Genomic DNA, 27,019 nt, shown 5'->3' with positions numbered 1-27,019 from the left:
AGATTGATGTTTTATGCTCAAGATTTATCATGCCCTGATTTAATCCAAACTGGACTATGGGTCTTTGATCTATGGTTATGCCAGGACCTCGGCCTTGAAGATGCTGGACCCCATTCACCATTTGGGGCTTCGGCTCTGCACCGGGGCTTTTCACACTTCTCCAGTCCAGAGTTTGTACACTGAGTCCCATGAACCTCCTCTTCACCTCTGTCATTTGCAGCTTTCTTTACAATATGTTACCAAGCTTCAATCCTTACCACGGCAACCCACCTGGGATTATGTCTTTCTTTCTCGATGTGCCATGCTCTTTCGGAACAGACAGTCTGCTATTCCTTCCTTTGGCCTTAATATCCAGGCACAATTGGTTGAATTGGGTCTGGCATTGGATGACATTCCTGTCCCCAATGATAAGCCCATTCCAACATTGCTTATTACCATCCCTTCCTGTGACCTTTCCTTGAGTCATCTGAGGAAGGCAGATACTCCCGATTGGAAGTACCATCTTCTTTTTGCTGAACATCTTTTGAGCCATTCTTCTCTTCCTATTTACATGGATGGTTCAAAATTAGGTGACTCTGTAGGTTCTGCCATGGTGTGCTGTGGCTTGGTAGTTGCTCGCAGGATCCCCTCTACAGTTTCTGTGTTCACTGCCAAGTTGTATGCCATTTCTCTTGCCCTGGTTCATGTAGAAGCTATGCAGTACAGTAAATTGTACTATTTATACTGATTATCTTAGCTCTCTACTGGCCCTGGAATTGCTTAACGTTAGTTCTCATCCTGCTCTCATCAACATTCAACAATGACTGGCCCATTTTTCTTTATCTTCTGTTTCCATCCAGTTTTTCTGGATACCTGGCCATGTCAGTATTCACGGGAATGAGCTCGCTGACACCGCAGCTAAGTCCGTCTGCTCTGGTGCCATCACGGCCCTACCTGTACATGGACTATGGTCCTGTCTTCAAGGCACGGCTTGGTGCCAGTTGACTTGGGGTAAGCAACGTCATAACAAGCTTTTCCAGATCAAACCTTCTGTTGGTCTTTGGCCGTCTTGCTTCCATAAGGATCAGAAGGTGGGAGTTTTAACTAGCTGTATTTTTACATTTTACTCTAATTTACTTTCACTGTTTTTACTGGTTGTTGGGTGCAGATAGCCTTGTTGCTTTGCGCCATAAAGCACCAAACAACCAACTAAATGGTTACTCACGAGACTTGGATTGTTGGAATGATCAAAAATGATTATAATCAGAAACACTAATTTTGATTAGTTGATTTTTATGGATTTTGACAACAATTGGTTAAAATCAACAACCTTCAATTAATCAAAAATAATAATGAGTAATCATAATGACATTATTCTGGTTACTTGGAAAGTTGGAATAATCTAAAACACTAATTTGGATTAGTTGAATATTTTTGTGACGTTATTCAATTTAATCATAGTTTTGATTAATTAATTATTTTCTATGGCACTAACCAATATAATCAATACTCACTGGTAATCTATTACATTGTTTAATTGAGTTAATCACCCAGCTCTACCACTAGTTATAGAAGAGTAAAGTACTTCATTATGTGGTAGCTATACTAAAATACAATATTAAAATTGTTAGAGAACTAAAGTTTTTTGTTTTTATTCAGTTATGTGTGTGTTGGATATACAAGAATGTTTAGCTTAAGAGTTATTATTTAGTGATTTAATATTTAATGATCATTTAGTTTTCATAACAAGAGTTTTAAAAGTTAATTATTTGAAAAGTGATAGTTACGACAAGTTTTGTTACATAACTCTATACGAGTTGTACGTTGTGTATGCAGTTTGATTGTTGTACTAGGTTTTTGTAATATTGTTAACATCATCTTACTCAAGGTATCTAAGTTTTCTTGTTACGTGAATATTGTTGTCATAAGAAGGCTAGATATTTCTAGATTTTCTGTCGCATGCAGATACAGAGTGCAAGTAAAAAGTTAAAATAAGTTAGTGAAAGTAAAACTGAAGATTGACTGCGTGATTGTAAGTTTAGCCATAACGAGTGATTTCTAAAGTGAAAGTTTTGCAGTTTGTATTGTAACAACAGAGATAGAGAAGAAAAATTTGTCTTGTCATTTGGGTTTAGACATAACTGAACCAGCCTGTTTGGACATTTTGACATAAAACAGAATTATTTAAAACTCTGGATACAACTGTGGTAACCCATGGGATAACATATGTGAATTTATCACTGATTGTATTGTAATAAAAGAGGAGAGAAGGAATAATTTGTCTTGTCAATTAGATTCTAAAGTAACTGAACCAGCCTGTGTGGACTTCTGATGAAAAAGTGACTTATTTAAAGCTCAAGATTCAACTGTGGTAAACAATGATGTAACAAATTTTTGAACACAGGTTTTACATGTTTTTCATATATATTATTTTAAAACAAGTGCATTGTGTGCTGTCCATTTATTGCCAACAAGTCACAGACACCTATTGTAAAGAATCCGGCCCAAATACAAAACCTGACAGTGTATATACATTTTTATACAAATTACACTTATTTGAACTCAAAATTTTTGTTCACATAATTACTCATACCTTCTATTTTATCTACATCTTCTTTTGTTACATAACTACCTCCTCCCCATATACCTAGTTTATGGACCTTATCTGGATATCTTCCTGCAATGATTAATCCAGTCGTAGCTCCATCACTCCATCCCAGAAGACTGAATTTTGGAATTTCTAGTTTCTGAGAAACATTCAAAATATTAGAAAGCATACATATTTTTTAGTGAGGAAATTTCCAGTTTAGTTATAAATCAAATGCATTCTTTACCAACATCAAATAAACACAGAACACATGATGTTTTCATCTCAATGTTGTCTAAGTTAATTACTGCAATCATTATAAACATACACATCTTAATATCTGTGCCAAATTCTTTATTTGTTTTAAAAAATTGTGCTCTTGGATATGTCACATACAGATAATTAATTAAACATACACAAACTGGTCCATACATAAAGAATGTTATTTACGTACAAACATACATATAGGGCCACATTAGCCGTGGCGCAGTTGCGCCAGGGCCCCTACTGACAATCCGGAACACCAGTTTAACTCTCTCTCTCTCTCTTCTTTTTTTTTGACAAATCTATATATTTTGTGTTATTTGTTCTATTCTTACTCAATACAGACTAGATCAATTTGACTGACCTCGTAACCACCATAAAAAATTACAAATTAAATCAAAATTACCATTTTTTTCTATCTAGAATTACTCCAAATTGTAGCAGGAAACAACATTTCTTTACACTACATAGTTTAAAACTTTAAATTTAATATCTACGGATATTTATGCAAGGCAAATAGTAAGAAATGAAACTCCTGCATTGATGAATAAAATGAAAACATTAGATATTGCTTTTATGACAGTGTTTTGTTATAAAATTCTTCAAAGATTTGATGCTACAAGTTCTAAGCTTCAAAAAAGAGCCTTGATTTGTCTACTGCTGTAAAGCTCGTCAGTTCGCTGAAGGAATATGTAAATTCACTATGTGAAGAATTCGATACAATCGAAATTCAAGATCATCAGTTTCAAGTATAGTAGAAGAACAATTTAGGAGCGAGACTTCAAGAAAGAGAAAACGAAAGCTGGCAAATGATGAGACTTCTGAAGGTGAAATTAGTTTATCTGGAACCCAGAAGTTTTGCATACAAAAGTTTACAGAGTTGACAAGTTACAAATGTGTTTGGAAAATTGGCTTGCTGTATATAAAGCGACAGAAATGAAGTTTGGTTTTCTATTGAATTTCAAAAATGTAAATGAAACTGAAGTTTTTGCTGCAGCTAAAAGATTGGGAGACATATACTCTCCAGATCTAGACAGCTCTTTTCCCGATGAAATGGTACAGTTTGCAAAATATTTTGATAGTGAAACACCATCCGCCCAACAATGCATCAAAGCAATCCAAAAAAACAAACTCGAATATATTTTTCCTAATGTTTCTTGGCATTAAGAATATACTTGTGCCTACCCGCCATGAACTGCAGTGCAGAGAGAGCTTTTTCTAAAATGGCTAGAGTAAAAAATGAATTGTGTGCTTCGATGTTAAATGAATGCTTAAATGCGCTTTCCTTGCTCACGATAGAAAGGAAATTGCTTCAGCAAATAGATTATGAAGATGTAAGTAGATATTTTGCTTCCACCAAAGCAAGAAAAGAACGATTTTTGAGTAATGTTTTAGCATGCTTCCATAATGTTGTACAAGTAAATAATTAAATGTTAATATCTCATCCTTAAAAGTTGGATGCATCATATTCTAATTTACTTTGAATAATTAGCTCATATTCTATAATTAACCTAATATGTATTAATTATAATTAACTTCAAATTTGCTTGTACCCTATTTAAGGGGCCTCAAAAAATAAGTGCACCAGGGCCTCAAACTACCTTAATGCAGGCTTACATACATACATACATGTATCTCATTAACCAATGCACACTTCTAGTGAAATGTCACTGTTCATGCTCAAATATGATAACCGTAGACATAGCAGGCACAATATAAATACCTACACAACTCCATTTCACCAGATCTCACAAGAGAAACAAGAATCACAAGTAATCAGTCCTTGAGAGACTGATTGATGATGTGATTTCTGTACTTATACATGTCATAAGACCACTATAACTTATAGTCTCCTTTTCCAAGGAGGATATCAAAAGAAGAGGATAGTTGTGATTATCATGCTGAACCAGACCAACATTGTACTGCTTGGAAGGTTGCTACTGTTTACAGTTGGATGTGCACCAGCCCCACTTTCAATCACAAATTAGGCATGTACCAGAAACAGGAACAAAACCTGCATGAAGAAACTCAAGAAAAGAAAATACATATTGTAACTGTCACAAAGTGAAAAGTTATGAGAAATTTATTTGTTTTTCTTTCTTTGGATACATATATATATATATATATCAATATACTAGTAATGTAATCAATCTTTATCTGTGTACAACCACGTTTGATTAGTCGTAAGCAAAGTATAAATGTGTATAAATAATGGGTTTTTTATGTATAACCCAAACTTTGTATTTAAGTAGTCATAATAGGACGTTATTTATGCTGGATTCAATGCATTAACTATGATACATGAATATTTATTTTCTGTACTCTATTTTTTGGTATATGATTCATATATATATATATACATTTTAAAGACTTACGATTAGGTAGAGGATTATACAGTTGATTGTTAGGAATAGGAGGAGTCTTTTACAATTATTGAGTGGGATGTTGAATCTGATTGACCTTAATTCAATATTATTGGAACTACAACTACACTTTCTTTCAGGCTAACTACAGACTCCTGGCTATGTTGAACACACCTATCAAGAACAACTCACATTGTATTCAACATCATCTGCTAAGCTAACTCTACTGCCAATTTAAAATAAACACATTCTTTGACTAAGCTTTCTTATGAACTAAGCTATAGACTTGCAGACATATAGCAAAATATTAGTTATACACTAACAAAAGGTGAACGTTGAACACAGCTGTCAAGAACAATTCATATTGTATTAAACATCGTCTGCATGTTAGTGAGAATTGAGAGGATTCTCATGTAAGGTGATTCTAACTAGATGGTTGTGTAGGTCTAAACAAATGTGTTCACAGATGTGAATGTATCAACAATTGTAATCTGGTCAGAAAGATGTTTATTCGAGACTGACTGAACTGGATGAGAAATTGTACACACAGGTAACCTTTCCTGTAACTTTTAATGCTCAGTCCTGGGCACCAATCAATAAAGAGAGAGATGAGTCACTCTAATTGCTGGGCCCATCACCTTGAAGTCTACTCCCAAGAGTTTGAATGGATTATGCTGAGAAACCATTTAAAAAGTGATGTCTCTGAACCACAAGTGTGGTTGCAACCGACATCAGGGTTGTTCCCAGCCTCGAGGTTGTTCCAGAAGGTTCCAGGCTTTCCAGTTCTCTCAGATATATACAAGAACACAGAATGGCTGTTTATCTGTACGTGCCAGACTTGCACTACACTAACTCCATGCAAGTTTTAATTGCTACTCTCCCTTAACTAATAATATTGCCAGGAGGAAATATGATGTATAATGTAAAAGTTGTTAAAGCTAACTAAGTAATGTTGATGTGGTGTTAATGTTAGAAAATTATGGAACTAATAAATGTTACTGAAAGTATAAACCTTTGGAGTAATATTTTAATGTTATCGTTACTTAAGTATGAGCCTTCATGTTAATAAAGTATACATCTTTTTGTGTAGAATTGGGCTCAGTATCTTTATTACTTGCTTTACTTGTAAATTTCCTCAAGTTGGTTGACTTGTGTACCCACTCGTGACTGCATAATTAGTGTCTTGTCACTCCAAATGATGCTCAGTCATTACAAAGGGTGTCTGCTCGAAATATCGCAGAAAATAAACTAGAAAAAGTTTTCATTTAGAATTGTCAATTTATTCTTTATTGTCCACTACCAAAGTTTTCTTCTCATGTCTTGTGGAACAACATTCATCTAGAAATACAAGTGGTATGACTGTATAAATAATAGCTTTTTCAAGAAAATAGGTATATTGTTTATTAATGCTCTAATTTTTGTTATAACTGTATAACTTCAAAGCAAAGTTTGTTTCTAACTGTTTTACTATCATATCAATCACATTACTAGAAATAAAGGTATACCCATTGAAATTACCAGATTTTATAGAATATATTAATTTTATTTTAATTATTTAGGTTACTTTGGGACTATATGGTCAAAAGTGATTCCTCCAAAACACTATGTTACAATAGTAGACGTTTGTTCTTACATAAAATATTGAAAATTTAGTTACATTTTTAATTTTCAAAAAGTTAACTGGTGTCATACTCTCATTGTAAAAATGAAACAGTACATCACTGTAGAAAAGTTAAACTTTGTTACTTGTTAATACATAATTATCTGAATAGAGTTGTTAGTTTTATTCTTTTCCATTTCCTAGCGGTTTTACAACATTACAACTACCAAAAGTTTTATTTTAGAAAATAAATTGATGTTATTCTAATTTCTAATGTTGCTTGAACTTAAATTTATTCCAGTTGAAGAATATCAAAACATACTAAGCTTTTACCTTATTTATGAGTATTGATTTCTCTTGATTGATTACAAAGCATTTGAGTAACTGTACAGTTATTGATACAACACTTAAGGTCCCAGCATTGTGGTAAACATGCTTATAAACATAAGAAACAATACTGAATTGTCTGAAATAACAAGTATTGTTGCAACAGATGACTGATAAGTGAATAAAGTTTTTATGAATTCTAAATGTTAAGTAATGCAGTTGCATTTCTTTTATGATACATTTTGATGAAGTTTATGATAAAAAAAAAGTAACTTAATTCTAAATTATTTGTGCCTGAAATTTGAAGACAGTGTTTCCTCTGGTTTTTCATATTTTTTTGCAGCTCCTAAAAGTTTTATAACATATTTTGAAGTCAATTTAATACATTAATTTTAACTAAATTTCAACAATTTTAACCCAAAAATATTTTAGAATCAATATTTTGCCATAGTTGGATATATAAGACTGTTTAGTATAAGTGTTATTATTTAGTTTATTTTGTAATTTAATATTTAATGATTGTTTAATTTTCATGAAAAGAGTGTTAAAAGTTAGGACGAATTTCGTTATGTAACTCAGTAAAAGTTGTATGTTGTGTGTGTAGTTCAACTGCTGTAGTATTGTTGATGTCATCTTTCTTGAAACCTCTAAGTGTGACTATTGTTACATCATAACATCTCCTAGTTTGTAGAAAGTTCCTGGCCTCAGTTCAGCAAGGTATATGTATAGCTGACCAAGCAAGTGCAAGTCAAGTGAAGTTCAGTCAGAAAACATGAAGTTAGCTGTCGTGAGTGATTAGACTTAACAGGTGATGTATTAACCCATTAACTGCGTCATTGAAGTTCTATGGCTCAGCTGCAAATGATGGAAATATCCGTCAGTCGCACATATATAACTATAACTCTATGCAAATGATGAAAATTACCGTTTTATTGTAATTGATGGCAACTCAGTTTTATCTGCGAGTCAGAAAACAGCAACTGAGCTGCTCCTGCCGCAATTAATGGGTTAAAGTGAGTTTCACAGTTTAACAGAGATAAGAAGATGAATTTGTCTTGTGAAAGGGTGTTTTAAAGTAATTGAATCTGCCTGTGTGGACTTTAATGAAAAGGAGACAATTATTTAAAGCTTAGGATAAAACTGTCATATTCACTGATACTACTGTGATAAGAGTAGACAAAAAATAATTCAATTTGTCAATTGAATTCTAAAGTAAATGAATCAGTCTGTGTGGCCTCTTGACAAGAAAAGATAATTAATTAGAGTTTGAGATACAGCTGTGATATCCTATAGTGTAAAGAATTTTTGTACATACGTTTGACTTGTTTTGAATATATATATATAATATTTTAAAACAAGTGGATTGTGTGCTTCTCGTTTATTATTAAAATTTATCACAAACAAGTCACAGACACTTACTGTAGAAGAATCCCAGCCCACATATATAAAAAAACCTTGACAGCAATTTTATGTATTTCATGAAGGAAAAAAAAAAGTTCACATTTTCACTTTTTTTGCAGCTGCAAAGAGTTTTGCCTGTAAACAAAACAACCCACTTGCTGATTTTTTTTATAATTTCTTTTTGCCCATCCCAAAGAATAACTATTTTTTTGCTAAGAACTTACCACCCTTTGAGAATATATTATCCATTTCTTGATTTCCAAACATTTCTCTCAGTTTTTGTACAGGCCTTGTCCGAAACCTCTTAGGGTGGTTTGACCACTTACTAATGAAACATAGTTTAGAAAAAATCTATAAAGAAAGAGATACACTTTTGCATCTGAGGTTAAGTTCTTCTTTTAAAATGAATTTCGAGGTGTCAAGAACTGTAAAAAATCAACTGTTGAAATTATTATTTTTTGCCTATTTCTTGTTACTTAAGGTATCTAAATCATTTATACATTATCTAAAAACCGGAAATATATTCTTTCACAAGATCTAGATTCCTTTAAGCTAGGGTTATTTGCCTTTAAATAGAGTTAAAACATTATTTCCAAGAAGTTATTCTTATTGATTGTCTAGCCTTAATCTGTTATTTATAACGCACAGAAAGTTAATGAATTTTGTTGCATGTTTGTTTATTATAAATTATTGTTCTCGAAACTGATTATTTAAATACAGTTTCTTTAGTTTTGTAATTTGATCCTTAGGCAAAATAGGCCATTATACATGCGCAATTATTTGCTTGTTTTGTGCTACAATCTGACAATCACTTTAATCCTTCATAATAACTCACACCATAATTTACTCAACCCAAATATTTTTATTCACACATATTACAATTGTTTGTATTATTGTAATTAATTAATTATGAGCATTATTTTTTCAGTTCCAGAACTGAGTGAAAGCAATATGGTGGTACTCATATTTTTGGACCAGAGTGACATGGGCTTCAAGTTTCTCTTGCAATTTTGTGTCAGGCACATACAACTACAAAGAAAATGAGATGGTTGCAGCAACTGCCACAAAACTATGTCTCTGTTTTAAAATAATATAATGTTTTGGGACAACATGGGACCCATTGTTCCATCTCGGCTGTTTCATCCTCCAAGCTAAATTTTAAAAATCTTAAAGCCAGCCCTTATCATTCATATACTTATTAAGCATTTTCTTAAACTCACCTAAATTAAATGCCTCTACAACATCTGAAGGCAACCCATTCAAAAAGCTAACCACACTGTTAAAAAAATGAAACTGTCTTAGCTGAAGATGACTCCTTCCTTGGTCCCCTAGTCCTACTATTCTCACTGTTAAATAAGGAAAAAGATGATGCATCAACACTATCAATTCCCTTTACAATCTTCAACACCTCAATCAGATCCCCCTACTTCTTCTTTTTTTCAAGAGAACACAATTTGAGATATTTCAGCCTCTCCTGGTATGAAAACCCATCCATCCCAGGCACCATTCTAGTAACACTTCTCTGAACCCTTTCCAACAATTCAATGTCTTTCCTAAGGTAAGGAGCCCAAGACTAAACACAATAATCCAAATGTGATCTAACCAGTGACCTGTACAATGAAATTATAACCTCTTTAGATTTGTATTCATTATTTCTGTAGATACAACCTTAAATCCTATTTACCCCACCACTAGCAACATCACACTGCTTGGATGGCTTTAGAGACTGATCGACTATTATGCCAAGATCCCTTTCCTTTGTGACTCTGTTAAGATTATTCTCATCCAAATTATACTTACAATTCAAATTATGATAATCCACATACATTATCTTGCATTTATTATAATTAAAACTCATCTGCCATTTATTTGTCCAACTCACTAAACGATCTAAATTTTTTTGTAAATCAGCAACATCCTCTTCACAGCTAGCAATACTGAAGACCTTAATATCATCTGCAAATTTAAGTAATTTATTGACTATTCCTTCATCTATGTCATTGATGGGAATCAAAATGAGCAAAGGTCCTAAAACTGAGCCCTGAGGTACAAAACTTGTGACATTAATCCAGTTTGACTGAACTCCATTTGTAACAACCCTCTAGTTTCTTCCATCCAGCCATTCTTCTATCCAATTTTCTAACTGATCTCCCACATCTATAGAGATTTTTTTTTTTACAAGCCTTTTTATGTGGCACCTTGTCAAATGCTTTCTGAAAATCCAGCTACACCAAATCTACATACCCTCATCTACTTAAGCAGTAACCTTATCAAATAATGCCAAAAGATTTGTAAGGAAAGATTTTCCCTTTGTGAAACCAATAAAATTGTAAACTTTATTAAATGACTTTGCAAAACTTTTCCCACAACTGAAATAATACTAATGGGTCTATAATTACTGGGACTATTTTTATCACCTCCCTTTAAAAGAGGAGGTACATTAGCTAACTTCCATTCCTCTGGTACCTGCTCACTATTCAAGGACTTAAAAAGTAGGAGTAAGTGGCTCAATTCAATCTTTAACCTCTCTAAACACCCTTGGGGAAAAATTATCTGGCCCAGCAACTTTATCGTTTTTTAAACATCCCGATTTCTTCTTAACCAGATCAGAATTAATGCAGTCATCTTGTTTGATCTCATTTCCATTTATCAACTGTTCAAGATGTAGAATACTGCTTAAATCTTCGTTAGTAAAAATTGAAGAAAAAAGCAAAATTTAATAACCCAGCCATCTCATAATCATCAGATACTAGCCTTTTTTTATCATCCCTCAAGGATTCTACCCCAATCCTAACATTTTGTTTACCCTTAATGTATTTAGAGAAATCCTTACTGTTAATTTTTAAATTTTCAGCTAACCTTTTCCCACAGATCCTTTTTGATGTCCTAAATTCCTGTTTCACCAACTTTCTTGATCTTCTATAATCTTCTGTAATACCAGTCAATTTAAATTCTTAAATTTATGATGGTTTTCTTTAATCTTATCTCTTAAACTCTTTGTGAGCTAACCTGGTTTTTTCACTTGCAGCTACCCTTTTCTCTCTATAAGGAATATGTTTACCTTGAATATTTAAAAATTTTTCACATCTGATCAATGTCTCCAATTAACTCAGCTGCCCAATTCAGTTTTTACAGTATATGTATCACTGTGGAAGGAACTAGCAACTTCGACAAGAGCTAACACAGGGTACAACTACGATTATTACAAGTGCTTCTGTGAAGTTAATAAAATCAAGAGAAAAGTTACAGGTCAAGAAATCTGATATCCAAGGATCTGTGTTTTGCATATATTATACTACTTTACAAGGCACAGAACATGTGGCTTGAAAGCGACTCAACACTTAATGTGTAGCCTAAGCTAGACCTAGCCTAGCGCCCATATGTGTTGGCATAGACCTATTATTCATGAAAATTGTATGCTATAAGGTATATGTATGTTAGGGTACATTAACTTTTTACCCTTCCTAACTTTGAAGGTTTGATTTTTCCTTCAATATAAATATTAGTATATTAATGTACACTTTTCAGATCTTGCTGTGCATAGCCTACAATGAATTCTCAATCATTCAAGCAATGCAATATGCATGCTTCTTTAATATTTAACAAGAACAGTATTTTGCAGAACTGAAGGCATTAGTTGTTCTGTTTTGGGAATCTGAAGGAAATTATGAAGACAAAACACATGAATAGAATAACAAAAAATCTATTCTTTACATATGTAAGATTGAGTTTTAAGTATTTTATGTACATGTAAAATGCCATATTACTAGTTAGTTTTATAATTTTCTCATTTTTTAATACAGATAGAGGAAAAGACATAAATGAGCTGGATGAAGGTCCTGTGCATATAACCTGAGCAACTAACACCATGAAGCCCAGCAGTAAACAGATGCTTAGGTTGGAAGGGGAAAAAAGACTCTCAGACCTTGAAACAGGTGGCATATGTTTCCTGATGAATACATGTTGTGTTACTCCAACAAGTATAAAATAAATTATGTATTTGGAAAAATTAACTTGGTCCAGCTGATTAGGTGCAAACTAATCAGCGGAAGTCAGCTTTTGCAAGTAGCTCACATAAAAGATGGAGAAGATTTAGTACCAAGAGAATTACAATACCACCATAGGTATTACAGGAATTACACAAGGTTCCTCTCTACAGAATATCTCACTGAAGATCTGATTGATAACTCTTCATCTGCTGAAGGCTTGACAGATGAGGAAGATGATGACCAACAAAGAAAGAAACGTATCATCAACACAACATACACCTGACACAGTTAATGATCTGTGTGCACTATGCAATGCTACTCATGTCATGATATCTCTTATTCACAGAAACCAACCATTATTGCCACCATGGCCTCCAAGAGCAACTCATCTGTCATTAAACAAAGCCAAACATGAGATACTGTCAGTGTTATATAACGTTTTGGCATGGGTTGTTAATGCATCTTCTGAGCCAGAAGACTTGGTGGAGTTTGTGAATGTATCTGAATAGTATCATCGTACACTTTTGTCAATTGGCCAAGATATTGTGTACCTTGCTATGAAAGGTAAAACACCGATGCCTAAACACACAGCTCTAGCCACAGCAGTTTGGCACATGACAGGTGTCCTTAATGGGTTGGGACACAGCATCTTTCATCCACAGCTACTTGAACATACTATGGCTCTAGCAAAATGCTAGATCTACTTGGGTGATGATGCTACCCCACCAGGAATTCAATGGCATACTATTACCACGTTTATGTGGAATAATATTGACTTTGAAGAGGAAACATTATCTGGCAAGGGAACAACCCATAACACAAATGGTATCATGATACAATGGCCACCCCATGAACTAAATGCAACTACCAGTCCACATATGAAAAGAATACAAGAAAAAGTGCTTCCTCCTCCATCTACCAATATCATTCCATTTATGGGTCATGGCAAGAGGAAGGGTCAAGTGGTGATAAACTTAATGTAAGAAAGAACATTCACAACAAGTCTGAGATTGAGGTACGGAACCTGGACATGGCTTACAATTTGTTGAAATTCAAGAACACTGACATTACAAATTGGTCAGGATTCAACACATTATTGTGTTTTTCATATCCACAGAAATCATTTATCACTTATGTACCAACTTTGAATGCAAGTCCTACAGAATTGGACTATCTTGACTCATAGTATAAAATACAGTGATGCAATTGGACAAGATGTCACTGTAATCGTTTTTGATCAGGAAATCTATACAAAGGCACAGCAAATCTGCTGGTGGGATGAAAACCTGTTCTATGTCTTGGTATGTTTCATACAAAGGTGACTTACCTAGCATGCATAGGTAAGTGATTTAAAGATACAGGGCTTACAGATATAATGATTAGTCAGGTCTTATTGCACAAGGATCTATTAATGGAGTAATAACTGGTCATCATTACAACAGAACCATGCGTGCCCATAAGGTGATGCATGATGTTTTGCGACAGCTGTAGCAGGAGGCTGACATAGATGCTGTCTCTGAAGAAGACCTATCAACAGTAGATGATATCATTGGCAAGTTACTTGCTGGCTTTAGTGAAGGTGATATTTCCTCAGTTGTCAGCACCCCAGCCTTCACCTTTGTGACTTCATCTTTTACTGACTTCATTCAGAAGATGGGCAAAGAGAATATGACTTTTGCATTTTAGTCATCATATGTAAGCATATTGAAAATGTCTTGTTCTTAACTAGAGCTACAAGGACAGCCAACTGGAAACTACATCTATTACTTATCAGGAGGATCCTCCCATGGATGTTTGCATACAATATACCTAACTATGAACGATACCTGTCTGCTTTCTATCTGGACATGTATCACCTTTCAAAAACTCATCCATTGGCCTATGAAGCTCTAGCTAGGGAGAAATTTGCAGTTCAATGCCAAGAAAGACATGGGTTTGCCCAACTGGAATGCGACCACTGCATAGAGCAAACATACAACAGAAAAATGAAAACAAAAGGCAGTCTCCTTGGATTTACTACAATCAAGGTAGATTTTTTTACTGGCTGTTTACACAACATGGATGTTTTGCAATTACTAATGAATGTAAGCCAATGGCAGGGAAAGATGGTCATGCAAGAATTAGAAAAGATCTAAACAAATCAAGAAAAGACAGAGATGAAATGTGTGTTTGATGGCTGTAATAACCACTATACGCAGCATGGTGAACACATATCAAAGTGAGGGGTAAAGATTTCATACATTTTTCATGTGGTTTGTGACTCCAGAAAATGTGAAGCATGACTCAATGATGGCTGAGAGTATTAGTACTGATGGTTTAATCACTTTTCATACGTAAACTGATTGTGACAACATATAGCCATTATGCAGTGACTGTGTACCAATATAGTAAATTTCTCCATTAAATAGTGGTTTTTATTATATTATAAATATGTTTACCAAAAAATGTAACTTATATTTTAAGAGGTGGAATAAATGTCTTGTATTTCAGTCTGGTGACATTTATGAGTAATTAGTGCTTACATATAAGAGTGTAAGGCTAGAATAATATTGTACAGCAGACATGAAAGTGTTAGCTTATAACTTTTCCATTCTTTTTTGTTATGTTAGGTAAGGCATGTGTATTCAACACCATTTTTTGCAAAACTTATTGCCGCATAACAAGAATGTCCATAGAACTTGTGCAAGAATTAAAAATAGAATATTTATTAAATCTTACTAAAACCTAGAATAATATATCAACAGGTCCAATTTTTGGCTAGTACCCCCCCTTCTCCACCAAAATATAATTTTTGACAATAAAAACCTGGCTACCAATTTTTGCAACTTTAAAATTTAGAGATTTTTGTGTTATAAATTTTGTCTTTTTTTAAACTTTGACAACTTTTATTCTGCTTTATATCAGTGCCACTTTCTCCTTTTTAAGAAATTATTTAAAAAAAATTGAAACAATCAATAACATGTTAGAATTTTTTGCTTGTATGTGTGTGTGTGGGGGGGGGGTATAAGAGGAGTGTATCAATGGATTTAAATGTAACTGATTAATGAGCCATCACTTAATCAATAAGCAATTACCACTAACCATCAAGCACTAATCTGTACCATTGTATGGTTGTGGTCAACTCCATTGGTCTTACAATGTTCACACTGCTCATTATAACCATAACCCATCTTTAATATCCTAGGCTCCTGCATAAAGGAGGTAACCAGTAGAAGTCACATCATAGCAGATCATGTTTCCTTTAGCTATAGACACCTGTTAACCTCACAATCCTTAGGACACATAAAAAACACAGACATAACTCAGACATATGCTAGAAGAAACTCTTAGTCCAGGAAAATACTCCTCATAGTTTTTGCTACACTTTCATGTCTTCACATAAACTGCAGTTTCCAACTCTTAGCCATATGCTCTATATGGTATCAGAATGTGCCCTTCCATAAACATGGTTTATAAACATTATAGTAACCACAAAGCAAAGTGGGGGGGAAAAAAAGGATAATGTTGAAAATTAGTTCCACATTAATAAAACCTTGGTCAAAGTAAGTAAACATAAATTCAATAGAAGACAACATAAATGAGACACATAAAAACATAGATTCTTAATTTTTGCTGAAAAAATATTGAGTATTATAAAGCATAAGTTCATAACTTAGTCCATGGTATTCAGGTACCCTGATCTCAGACATAAAAGTAACCAATACATATCCAGTTCTGAAAGCGTTATGCAGAAAAAAATCAAATAAGGTTAACAAAGGAAAAAGAAGCAAATACAAGTCTTGAATAAAATGGTTCTTCATTCATGAACGAAAATTTGACTGCTTTAGTCTTCACTTTAACTGGCCAGTTTCAAAGTTTAAATAAATTGCTAATTTCTAGTTGCTGAGGCTGGAGAAGGGAAATCTACAGGAGAAGAGGAATGAAACAACAATCAGGAGATATTGCACTTTTGAGAATGAAAGTTCCTCATATGATATCACACCACTCTAGATTACCCAGACCTATTACACACTGATAACAACTTGTGCAACTCTCCATTCCTTCAACTTAGTAGAGCCTCAATTCAGGAGGGCATAGTACAAAAGCAGTATATATGAAATATAAGCCTGACTAAACAATTTTGTTGCAGGTAACTTTCATTTAAGCTAAAGGATTAGCACAAGTTAAGGGCACCAACTAACTACGTGTAGAACATCTGCACAAATATGTATGAAAATTAGTCGAATATAAAAAAATATATATATCCTTAAGTACAAACCCATACAATATGTTTCATATTCCATTATTTAATGTGTCAAAATTATTTTAATCGTTGTATTTTTCTTCATTCTCAGTTTGTATTCAGTAAGGCATTCAGATAAGTTACTCGACATTGCTTCTCTGTAGTGTGTTCATAATAAGACTGATCAATGATCATGGGGCCAGGAACAAATTTGGCTTTGTTTATTATTTTTATATTCACATACAAGGCCACATTTACTCTAGGAGTTTCAAGTTTTAGGAAAACTTTGTGGGTCTTAGTGTTCAACAGACCATTAGAATAGGTCTCTGCTGATTTTTATGTTTAAGAGTACAGAATTTTAAGAAAGTTTTCAGGGAATTTTAAATATGATGTTTACCTTATGCAAACATATTTTTGATTTTGAGTTTGGATTATTGCATATTCTGTTGTTTTTTCAGGAAATCGGAGATTGCTTAGCTTGACTAGAAGTTAAACATTTAAATAAGTTCTTAGTACAGTAGACTCTCCCTATTAAGACCACCTTTGGATCTGAACAAAAGTAGTCTTAATAGGGAAGTGGTTTTACTAGGGATTGACCAGTTCATCAAGTAACTGTAAAATATTTGAATATTGAATTGTAATGTTATGTGTGATATTTTTTTGCATATTGTACATCCAAACTATTAATAATCATTCTTGAATATTTTTATTTTATTGTATTTATTTTCAACATTCAAAGTATTTTAAAAATTTTAGTCACAAAACGTGTAATATTTTATTACACAAGAAAGTTGGTGATTTTGGATCATTGTTATTTTGATATAGTGTTTATGATGTCACATTGAACAATATCTTCTACATTATTTAAACTGTCCATCATTTTCATGAGTGCTGGGTTTTTTAGTGCAAACTTCTTCATGTCTGCAATGCACTTCAGCATTTGCGGCATTAACTGGATTGTGGCTTCTTTTGTGTCCGTCTCCTATTAAATTTATAACCACCAATAGAAAGCTTATATATCCACCGATTGATTGCAATATGATTCATGCAAAGTGATTTTACAGATAATTGACAATTTAGCTGATGAGAAAAAAAAAACTTCCCACGAGAACATACTGGGAAGCTAAGTTAAATTTCCAACTGCTCGAGTCACATGATTAGAGCCAGAAAAATTCTGACAGATAACCAACTTTTGCAGCTGTTGACACATTACTATTCTGTGTTTTTCTATGCATTATTTACTTAAAGAAAAAATTATTTTGTGAAATAATTTTGTGAAAGAAGAAGAAACAATAGAAAAATACTAAGTCTCTCTTTAGAGACATAAAAAGTAGTTTGATTACTTTTAAATAATCAGAAAATGAGAATTTTTTACTTTGTACTTAGAAGTTTCTATGTATTTTCCAAGATGTCCAAAACCATGCTGGCTGAAACACTAGCAATACCCCTTGACGTGAATTCCTGTACGTGGTGAGAGGACCTTCCAGGGAAGGTTCTGTATTTTCAGTTACTTCCTCTGGAATCTAAACATCCACCCACGTGTTTGCCATGCGTGGCGACCTGTGAAGGGGAGGAGAGGATCCTGGTGGTTGAGTGGTGTCTGGGGCACTGCAACACACCACTTTGGCTTTGAATTCATGAATGGGTGGCCTTGGGGTGGCCCCCAGGGTCAATTGGCTGGTCCACCCAGGCTAGGGACAACTGAGTACCAGAGTTGGGCATTCTCAATGGGTGTTGTGGACATCATGTCTGATGCTGGTGTTTGGGTATAGTGCTCACGAAACCCTGGTGTTGCTGCAGTGTCCTTGTTTGACATTGTAGTGCATTCCCTAGTAAAAATCCATGGCAGGTGGGGTCAGTGGGCACTGAATCTTTCTCCTTTATTATGGATCCCCCCCAATCAAAAAAAAAAAGTTAAAACTCTGCTAATTGGTAAACAACCATGCCTAGAAGACTCTGAACAGCAGTCTCTATCACAAAGCACACCTGTACCTCGCTTCCTGATTCTGCATTCACTGTCCGATAAATCTTCAAGGCAAATGTCTCCCTTTTTTATTCAGAAGGGCTTAGACGGGCTTGCTGGCTCTCCAAAGTCAGTTAAGAAGCTCCGTTCTGGAGACATCTTGGTTGAAACATCCACAGTTAAGCACAGTGAACTCCTCTTGAATTCAAAGGCCATTGGGGATATACCTATTGAGGTTACTCCCCACGCTTCCTTGAATTCCTCACGATGAATTATCATTGAGAGGGACTTGAAGTCTTTCCCCGAGTCAGAGATCCTTGCTGGTTTCTCCAGCCAACGAGTTTCAGCAGCTCGAAGGATCTTCACTCCTCAAGATGGTATCATGGTGCCGACTTCAGTTCTGATTTTGACATTTCCACCACTACGTCCACCTGCCACTGTTAATGCAGGTTATTTAAACTGTAAGGTACGGCCCTATATTCCCAACCCTCTCCGATGTTTTCAGTGCCAGCAGTTCGGTCATTCGAAGACATCTTGTCATGGTTCTGTGACGTGTGCTTGTTGTGGTGGCAAAGACCACGATGCTTACGAGTTTGAATTGGACCCTCACTGTGTTAATTGTAGTGATTCCCACCCATCTTACTTTAGATCTTATCCTAAGTGGGTGGAGGAGAAAGAGGTACAGCATTTAAAGACTATTAATAACATCTCTTACCCTGAGGCTTGGAAGCTATTGTTCCATACTCCATCTCAGACATATGCCACTGCACTATACTACACTGCTACAGTGGGAGTGCAGACAGACCTTTCCATGCCTCCATCCGAGTCTTTTTCACGCCATGTGAGGGTTCTTCTGCCCTCTATGGATAATAGAGTTGACCAGTCTATGTCTACTCTGATCGCTGTCCACACTATTCCTTCCAGTGACTGCCTGGGTCAACCTGCTCGGGCACTGTTCTCTGGTGTCCACTCGGGTCCTTCTTTGGCCCTTAAATTCAGGACGATCATTCGATCATGTCCTCAGCCATTGGATTCTCACTCTGATGACAGAGATCTGCACTACTGGTCGACCAACATGTGTCCTCCTTATTTCCTTGGGTCGTACCATCACTGTTTGTTCTCTCTACCTGTCTCCTGGGAGACATATGATCAATCAGAACTTGATGTTCTCGATGACCAGTTACCATCTCCCTTTTTACTTCTGGGAGACTTTAATGGACACAACTCCCTCTGGAGTGGTGCTGATATTCATGAGAGGGGTAGTTCCATATAGCATATGCTCTTGAATCACTACCTTTCTCTCTTCAATACTGGAACATATACTTATTTTCATGCACCTAGTCAGTCTTTTACTGCCATTGATCTCTCAATTTGCTCCCCTTCACTTTCACTCGCTTTTTCTTGAATGGTCGACAGTAACCCAAGGGAGGTTGCCCATGGTCGATGCCACCCGACCAGAGTGCCACGATGGAAGTTGGACCAGGCTGACTGGCCATCTTTCACCTCTCTCTCCGAACTTGATCCTGTCTTCATCTGATTGCCATCAATAGACGACTGTATGGGCTTGGGATACCTTCCGACGGTATCCCTCTCTTTCTAACCACAATGTTTATCAGCGGGCCCGTGCACATGCTCAGTAGTTTCGATGTCAAAGCCAAAAGGAGTCTTGCATTAAGTTCACTACTAGCATCTCTTCTACCACCAGTTCCAAAACTGTATGGGACAAGATTTGGAAAGTCACTCGGAGGTATACTTCCCATCTCCTTTCACTCCAATGGCCAGGAAGTTGCTGATGTCCAGTCCAGAGCATTGCTGATGCTGTTGGCCACAGCTTTTCTCATGCTTCTAGCACTTCTGTTTCTTCCCCTGCCTTCTTGGCCTTTTCGGGCAGAGCTATTGCCTCTTTCCTTTTGGGCCAACCATCTCTATGACTATAATTGCCCTTTTACACTGGTGGAACTCAAACTTGCTCTTCATCGGTTGGACCGGATGATGTTCATTATGAGATGCTGTGCCATCTCTCTCCTGCCTCTCTTTCTATTCTTCTGGTTATTTTTAACCGGATCTGGCAGGAGCATATTTTTCCTGATGCTCGGTGCCAGGCTATTGTCCTCCCTTTCTCTAAACCTGGGAAGTATCCCAAGATTCCTTCTAATTATCGGCCCATCGCTTTGACCAGTTGTATTTGTAAGGTCCTAGAGAGGATGGTCAATGCTCGTCTTCTTTGGTTCCTCGATTCGACCACACTCCTCTCGCCCACCCAGTGTGGGTTCCGTCAACAGCACTCCACCATGACCATCTGAATCACGTTGATCACAGAAGCCTTTCTCAAGAGAGAACACCTTGTTTCTGTATTCTTTGATCTCGAGAAGGCTTATGGCACTACATGGACATATGGCATTTTGCAGGACCTCCTCTCCTATGGGTTGTGTGGCCATTTACCCATTTTTATTCAAAACATTTTACTGAATAGGCGATTCCAAGTCCGTGTGGGTTCAATTCTTTCCCGTTCCTTTCCACAGGAACTTGGAGTCCCTCAGTGTCTTGAGTGTCACACTTTTTAGTGTTAAAATTCATGCCATCACTACTAATCTACCTCCAACAGTTGCAAATGGGCTTTATGTTCACGACTTCCACATCTCGTGTCAGTCGTCGAACATGAGGTTTATTGAGCGGCAGCTTCAGACTGCCCTCAATCGGTTGTTGAAATGGACCACTGCAAACAGTTTTACATTTTCTTTTTCCAAAACTGTTTGCATGCATTTTTGCTGCTAACAAGGTCTCCACCCTGATCCCGAGCTCATCTCGGTGATATAGTTATTCGTGTGGTCCCTGAAGCAAAGTTCTTGGGCTTATCCTTGACTGTAAACTTAAATTCATTCCGCACATCAAGCAGCTACGTGTCAAGTGTGCAAGGGCTCTGAATATCCTCCGTGTCCTCTCTTCCAGCTCTTGGGGAGCAGATCAATGTTCTATGCTCAGGATCTATCATGCCCTGATTCCATCCAAACAGAACCTTGGCCTTGAAGATGCTGGACCCCATTCACCATCTGGGGCTTCGGCTCTGCACCGGGGCTTTTCGCACTTCTCCAGTCCAGAGTTTGTACACTGAGTCCCACGAACCTCCTCTTCACCTCTGTCATTTGCAGCTTTCTTTACAATATGCTACCAAGCTTTGATCCTTACCATGGCATCCCACCTGTGTCTTTCTTCCATTGGTGGGCCATGCTCTTTCAGAACAGACGGTCTGCTATTCCTTCCTTTGGCCTTCATATCAGGGCACAACTGGCTGAATTAGTTCTATCATTGGATGATATTCCTGTCCCCAATGATCAGCCCATTCCACCATGGCTTATTACAATCCCTTCCTGTGACCTTTCCTTGAGTCATCTGAGGAAGGCAGATACTTCCGATTGGAAGTACCGTCTTCATTTTACTGAACATTTTTCTAGCCATTCTTCTCTTCCTATTTACATGGATGGTTCGAAATTAGGTGACTCTGTAGGTTCTGCCATGGTGTGCTGTGGCTCGGTAGTTGCTCGCAAGATCCCCTCTACAGTTTCTGTGTTCACTGCCAAGTTGTATGCCATTTCTCTTGCCCTGGATCATGTAGAAGCTATGCAGTACAATAATTATACTATTTACACTGATTATCTTAGCTCTCTACTGGCCCTGGAATCGCTTAATGTTAGTTCTCACCCTGTTCTCGTCGATATTCAACAACGACTGGCCCATTTTTCTCTATCTTCTGGATACCTGACCACGTTTGTATTCATGGGAACAAGCTCACTGACACCGCAACCAAGTCTGTCTGCTGTGGTGCTGTCACGGCTGTGCCTGTCCCATACATGGACTACGGTCCTGTCTTCAAGGTGCAGCTTCAAGCCAGTTGGCAGTTGACTTGGGGTGAGCAATGTCATTAACAAGCTTTTCCAGATTAAACCTTCTGTTGGTGTTTGGCCATCTTGCTTCCGTAAGGATTGGAAGGAGGAAGTAGTCCTGGCAAGGCTATGCATTGGTCACAGTTTTTTAACCCATCATTTTCTTTTATCTGGTACTTACCCATCGATGTGTAGCCATTGTGACACTCAAGTCACAATAGCCCACATTTTACTGTTGTTCCATCATTACGACCATGATCAGCAGCACCATCTTAGACATGTAATTTGTAAGAGTTTACCCCTGACATTGGACAGTGTCATTGGCGATGGTGACTCTGTCCGACTAGATTGTATTTTTAATTTTTTATGCAATATTGGTCTTTTTAATTGTATATAAATCTTTTATCCACATTTTGGTTTTAACTAGCTGTATTTTTACATTTTAATCTAATTTGCATTGACTGTTTTTACCGGTTGTTTGGCACAGATAGCCTCGTTGCTTTGCACAATAAAGCACCAAACAACCAACCAACATGTCCAGAAGAGAGTAGCAACAACCACTACATTGTTGTCCCCAGAGATGCAGAGTTCTCAAGTAGTCCAGTGACAGACATCTTCACCAGTGCTCACTTGTGTTAATATGGAGTCAGCCTTGTTACTGAAGAAGCACAGGAACTCGCTCCCAAAATGTGCCAGTGGAGGACAGGCATGTCAAAATGATGATAGTGTCAGACATGTTTGCATTTTCAGCAGGATCACTATATCCTAACACTATAGAAAACCTTTCTAGAGTTGAATTCTCTAGAGGATTGAAGCAGGATAGGTTTTTAGACAAGGTCTCCTGCTCCCAGAGTCACAATCGACCATCACAAATGGATACCATGATCACCACAAATGAGTCATTGGCACCTGGATCACCTTACCAACACTACATAGGTAATTCACTGTGAACAAAAAATCATTCACATTGACCACAAGACCAATCGTCATACAGTCAACAGAGGAGAGGTGAGAGGAATCAATTTTGATAATGGCCAAATGCCCTAAGAACCTCAGAAGCATCTAAGAGTGGGAACCAACAGAATCACTTGAGATTATTATGAACTAGTCCACTTATACAAGCAGCAATGTCAAGGTATGGCCACCAAATGGACTGAGGCTTGGGCCCTCTAGAACAGGGAAGAGGACCCACTATTGTGAAAAAATATGCCTACACCCCAGCTTAAGAAGGAGGTGAAAAGAATGAAGTCTTGTTTGCCATGGGTAAGTGTGTAGAATTTGTATATTTTTTCTTTAAATATTGATTAAAGTGTATACACTGTATGTTTTTAAGTATTTCACCTTGTTCTTATAATGTTTTTATCCTTTTTTATATTTCACTTGTGTAATTAATCAGTTTGTATCTTGTATTTCATTTCATTTTTGAAAGACAAAAACTGGAAGACTTTTGAAATGTCATCCTTTACACTTGAGCTACTTAAGTAGATTGTATGTCACCAAATATATTTTCTACAAGTATCTCTCTAATATCCAGTAGTCACCCATTTCACAGTCAATTCAATATGGAATCCCCTGCCTAAACTATTTGTCAAAGAAAACTTCCCTTGCATTTCAATGGAAATGATCAATCATGTGAGTAGCACAAGTTGGTATGAAGAATTCTGACGTTAAGCCTTTCACTACCACATCCATAACCTCTACATTATTTCCAGCCTTTTTTGTTTACTTTTTTTTTAAGAGTCCCTAGTTTTAAACTTGAAAATATAATATTTGCATTTTGATTTAACTTGTTTCTGTACTTTTTTTAAACATCCCTATATCCCCCTTTTTAAATTAATAATTTTTACTAATCTTGTAAAAATGGAAACCTTAGATTGAGAATATAGTTAGTTTAGGCTACTTGTTACACAACTTGAAAATCATGCTTTTGAAAAGAAATGCATGACATGTACACGATTTTATTATTTGTTTATGGCATGTAAAATCATGCTATATCATTTAACTATTTATTCTAATCATTATGTTGCAATATTAACTCAAAATAAATATGTCTCTAGCAACAAAAGCTGATTCACAAGTGTTAGGCTTATGAATTTTTGATAATGTAAATCAGGTTTAGCTCTTTGAACTCAAAGGCATCTGCACTAGTCAGGGAGAAGATGCCTCAAGTGTATGCAAGATACGCTTATGGCAATTGAACACTATTAAGCTATTGATACAACTGGTTTACTGACATAATGGACAAACTTATGGGCACAAGATTTCAAAGCTGTTAATGACTAAAAATAAATCAATCAAAATTAAATTTTATAATTTTCTGAAACTAAATGCTTTTAGGAAAGTTTCTGTCAAGTTTCAAACAATTTCTACTAGTTTTATTTCTGGAATGAAATTTGATGAGAGTTATATAACCTATTTAGAATGCAAGAAGGTAGTGTTCAAGGGATTATTAAGCTAAGTGACATGAGATTTATTGAGCTTGGCACACCATCTTGTCTAAAAATACATCTCAAGGGAGTCTCAAAAGCCTGATTAATTCACAGTTTCAGTAAAGGCAGCTACGAAGTAGACACACTGTTGATTTGTGTTGTGATAAGTATGTATTGTTTTCCTTCAGTATTGCACTTGTGTCCACTCCATTTATTTTTTAGCACAGACGGAATTATTTTAGCAGAACTCGGTACTGCTTTGCAAAACATCTTGCCAAACCTCATGTTATACAGAAGATCTACATTGTTTCTCCTTTCAGGTTATGATTTATCTGAAAATATCACACCTATAACTTTTCTCTACCATGTTTTTGATAATTTAAATGTTTTGTTTGTAAATGGAATCTTAGCATGATATAATGATGATTTGTGATATCTAAAAGCTTCCTGAATGTCCACATTTGACATGATGGCTCATATTTTGGGGAAGTTTAAGAAAAAAATATCATTATATACATAAAACATAATTACGTTTGTCAATCAGTCAAAGAGTTTCTCAGTCAGCAAGTTAGTACATGTGTTGATTAGTGAAGTTGTTGCCATGTTATTGGTTGAGTACTTAGTTTGTTAGTTAGTTGCAAGTTGTGTCAGATATGAGTGAAAATTGGACAAGAAAGTGGTGGTTATATTTGTGAGTAATGCACATAGCTTACAGATATAATATATCACAGTCTAAGAAATAAATTGTTTTCTTTATCGTTAAGTGGACTGGATTTTGCATTATTTTTATCAAATCATCAAAAAGAATCCAGTAATGCAAGAAATTATTACTAGTGCTACAGATAGCTAGTGTATCTTTGTAAAATATGCATAATTTTCTGAGAGATACGTGTTATGTTTCATTTAATTGCATCAGTTACAGATGTACCACAACTAATATGTTACAATATGACTTGGTGTGTCCACTGGTTGCACACTGTCAAAATGGCTATTTTTCCACATAGATGCTTGTATCGTGCCTAAAAAGAAAACAAATCACAACAAGGAGGGTAACAATACATTGACTTATCGATAAACTGTGATTATGAACATCCTGATAGCAATGCATCGATAGTAAGTTTTAGATTTGAAAACAATCGTCAATAGTATCATACATTATCGATAGTCTGCAAACTTGATTATTTTCCATATTCTGTCTTGGTAATTTCTCTTTGTTTTAGATTGGTTTTACAGTATCTACTCACCTGTAAGCCTAAATGTATGTATATCACATTTGCAGTGTTGCTTGTGCTATTGACTGAGCCCATATTGGAGAATTAACAATTACTATAATTCTGAATTTACTATGTGTATCTTCACGAAAACTGGCAATATTTTAGTAAATGTGAAAAACATGTTCTATATAACATACGTTTTGAGACAACATGGGACCTATTAGTCCATCTTGGATGTTCCATCCTCTAAACTAAATTAAAACTAATAATTAATAAATTATTTTAAAAAATCTTAAAGCCAGCCCTTATCATTCATATACTTATCAAGCTTTCTCTTAAATGCTCTTAAATTTACTACCTCTGCAACATCCAAAGGCAACCCATTCCAAAAGCCAACCAGCCTATTATAGAAATAAAACTGTCTTAGATGAAAATGACTCCTACCTTGACTACTATTCTCACTATTAAGTATGAAAAAAAAGATGATGCATCAACACTATCAATTCCCTTTACAATCTTAAACACCTCAATCAGATCCCCTTTAACTTTTCTTTTTTTCATGAGAAAATAATTTGAAAGATCTCAACCTCTCCTCATATGACAACCCCACCATCCCAGGCACCATTCTAGTGACCCTTCTCTGAACCCTTTCCAATAATTCAATGTTTTTCATAAGGCAAGGAGCCCAAAACTGAACACAATATTCCCAATGTGGCCTAACCAGTGACCTATACAATGAAAGTATAACCTTTTTAGATATGTATTCAATATTTCTGTAGATACAACCTTAAATCCTATTT

At 35.7% G+C, this 27,019-nt stretch overlaps 1 protein-coding gene across 1 annotated transcript in view; it reads right to left on the bottom strand.

Moving 5' to 3' along the window:
- LOC106464140 (valacyclovir hydrolase-like) overlaps window positions 1–27,019 on the bottom strand; it is an 84,871-nt gene that overhangs the window by 4,962 nt on the left and 52,890 nt on the right. The window contains exon 9 of the mRNA XM_013924249.2: window positions 2,573–2,726. Within this exon, the coding sequence (XP_013779703.2) occupies window positions 2,573–2,726 (154 nt within the window). The remainder of the gene's footprint in view (window positions 1–2,572; window positions 2,727–27,019) is intronic.

Source organism: Limulus polyphemus, unplaced genomic scaffold, assembly GCF_000517525.1.
Source record: "Limulus polyphemus unplaced genomic scaffold, Limulus_polyphemus-2.1.2 Scaffold1568, whole genome shotgun sequence".
Taxonomy (NCBI): domain Eukaryota; kingdom Metazoa; phylum Arthropoda; class Merostomata; order Xiphosura; family Limulidae; genus Limulus; species Limulus polyphemus.
The sequence above is the reverse complement of the archived record's forward strand: the minus strand, read 5'-3'. Positions and strand labels throughout refer to the sequence as shown.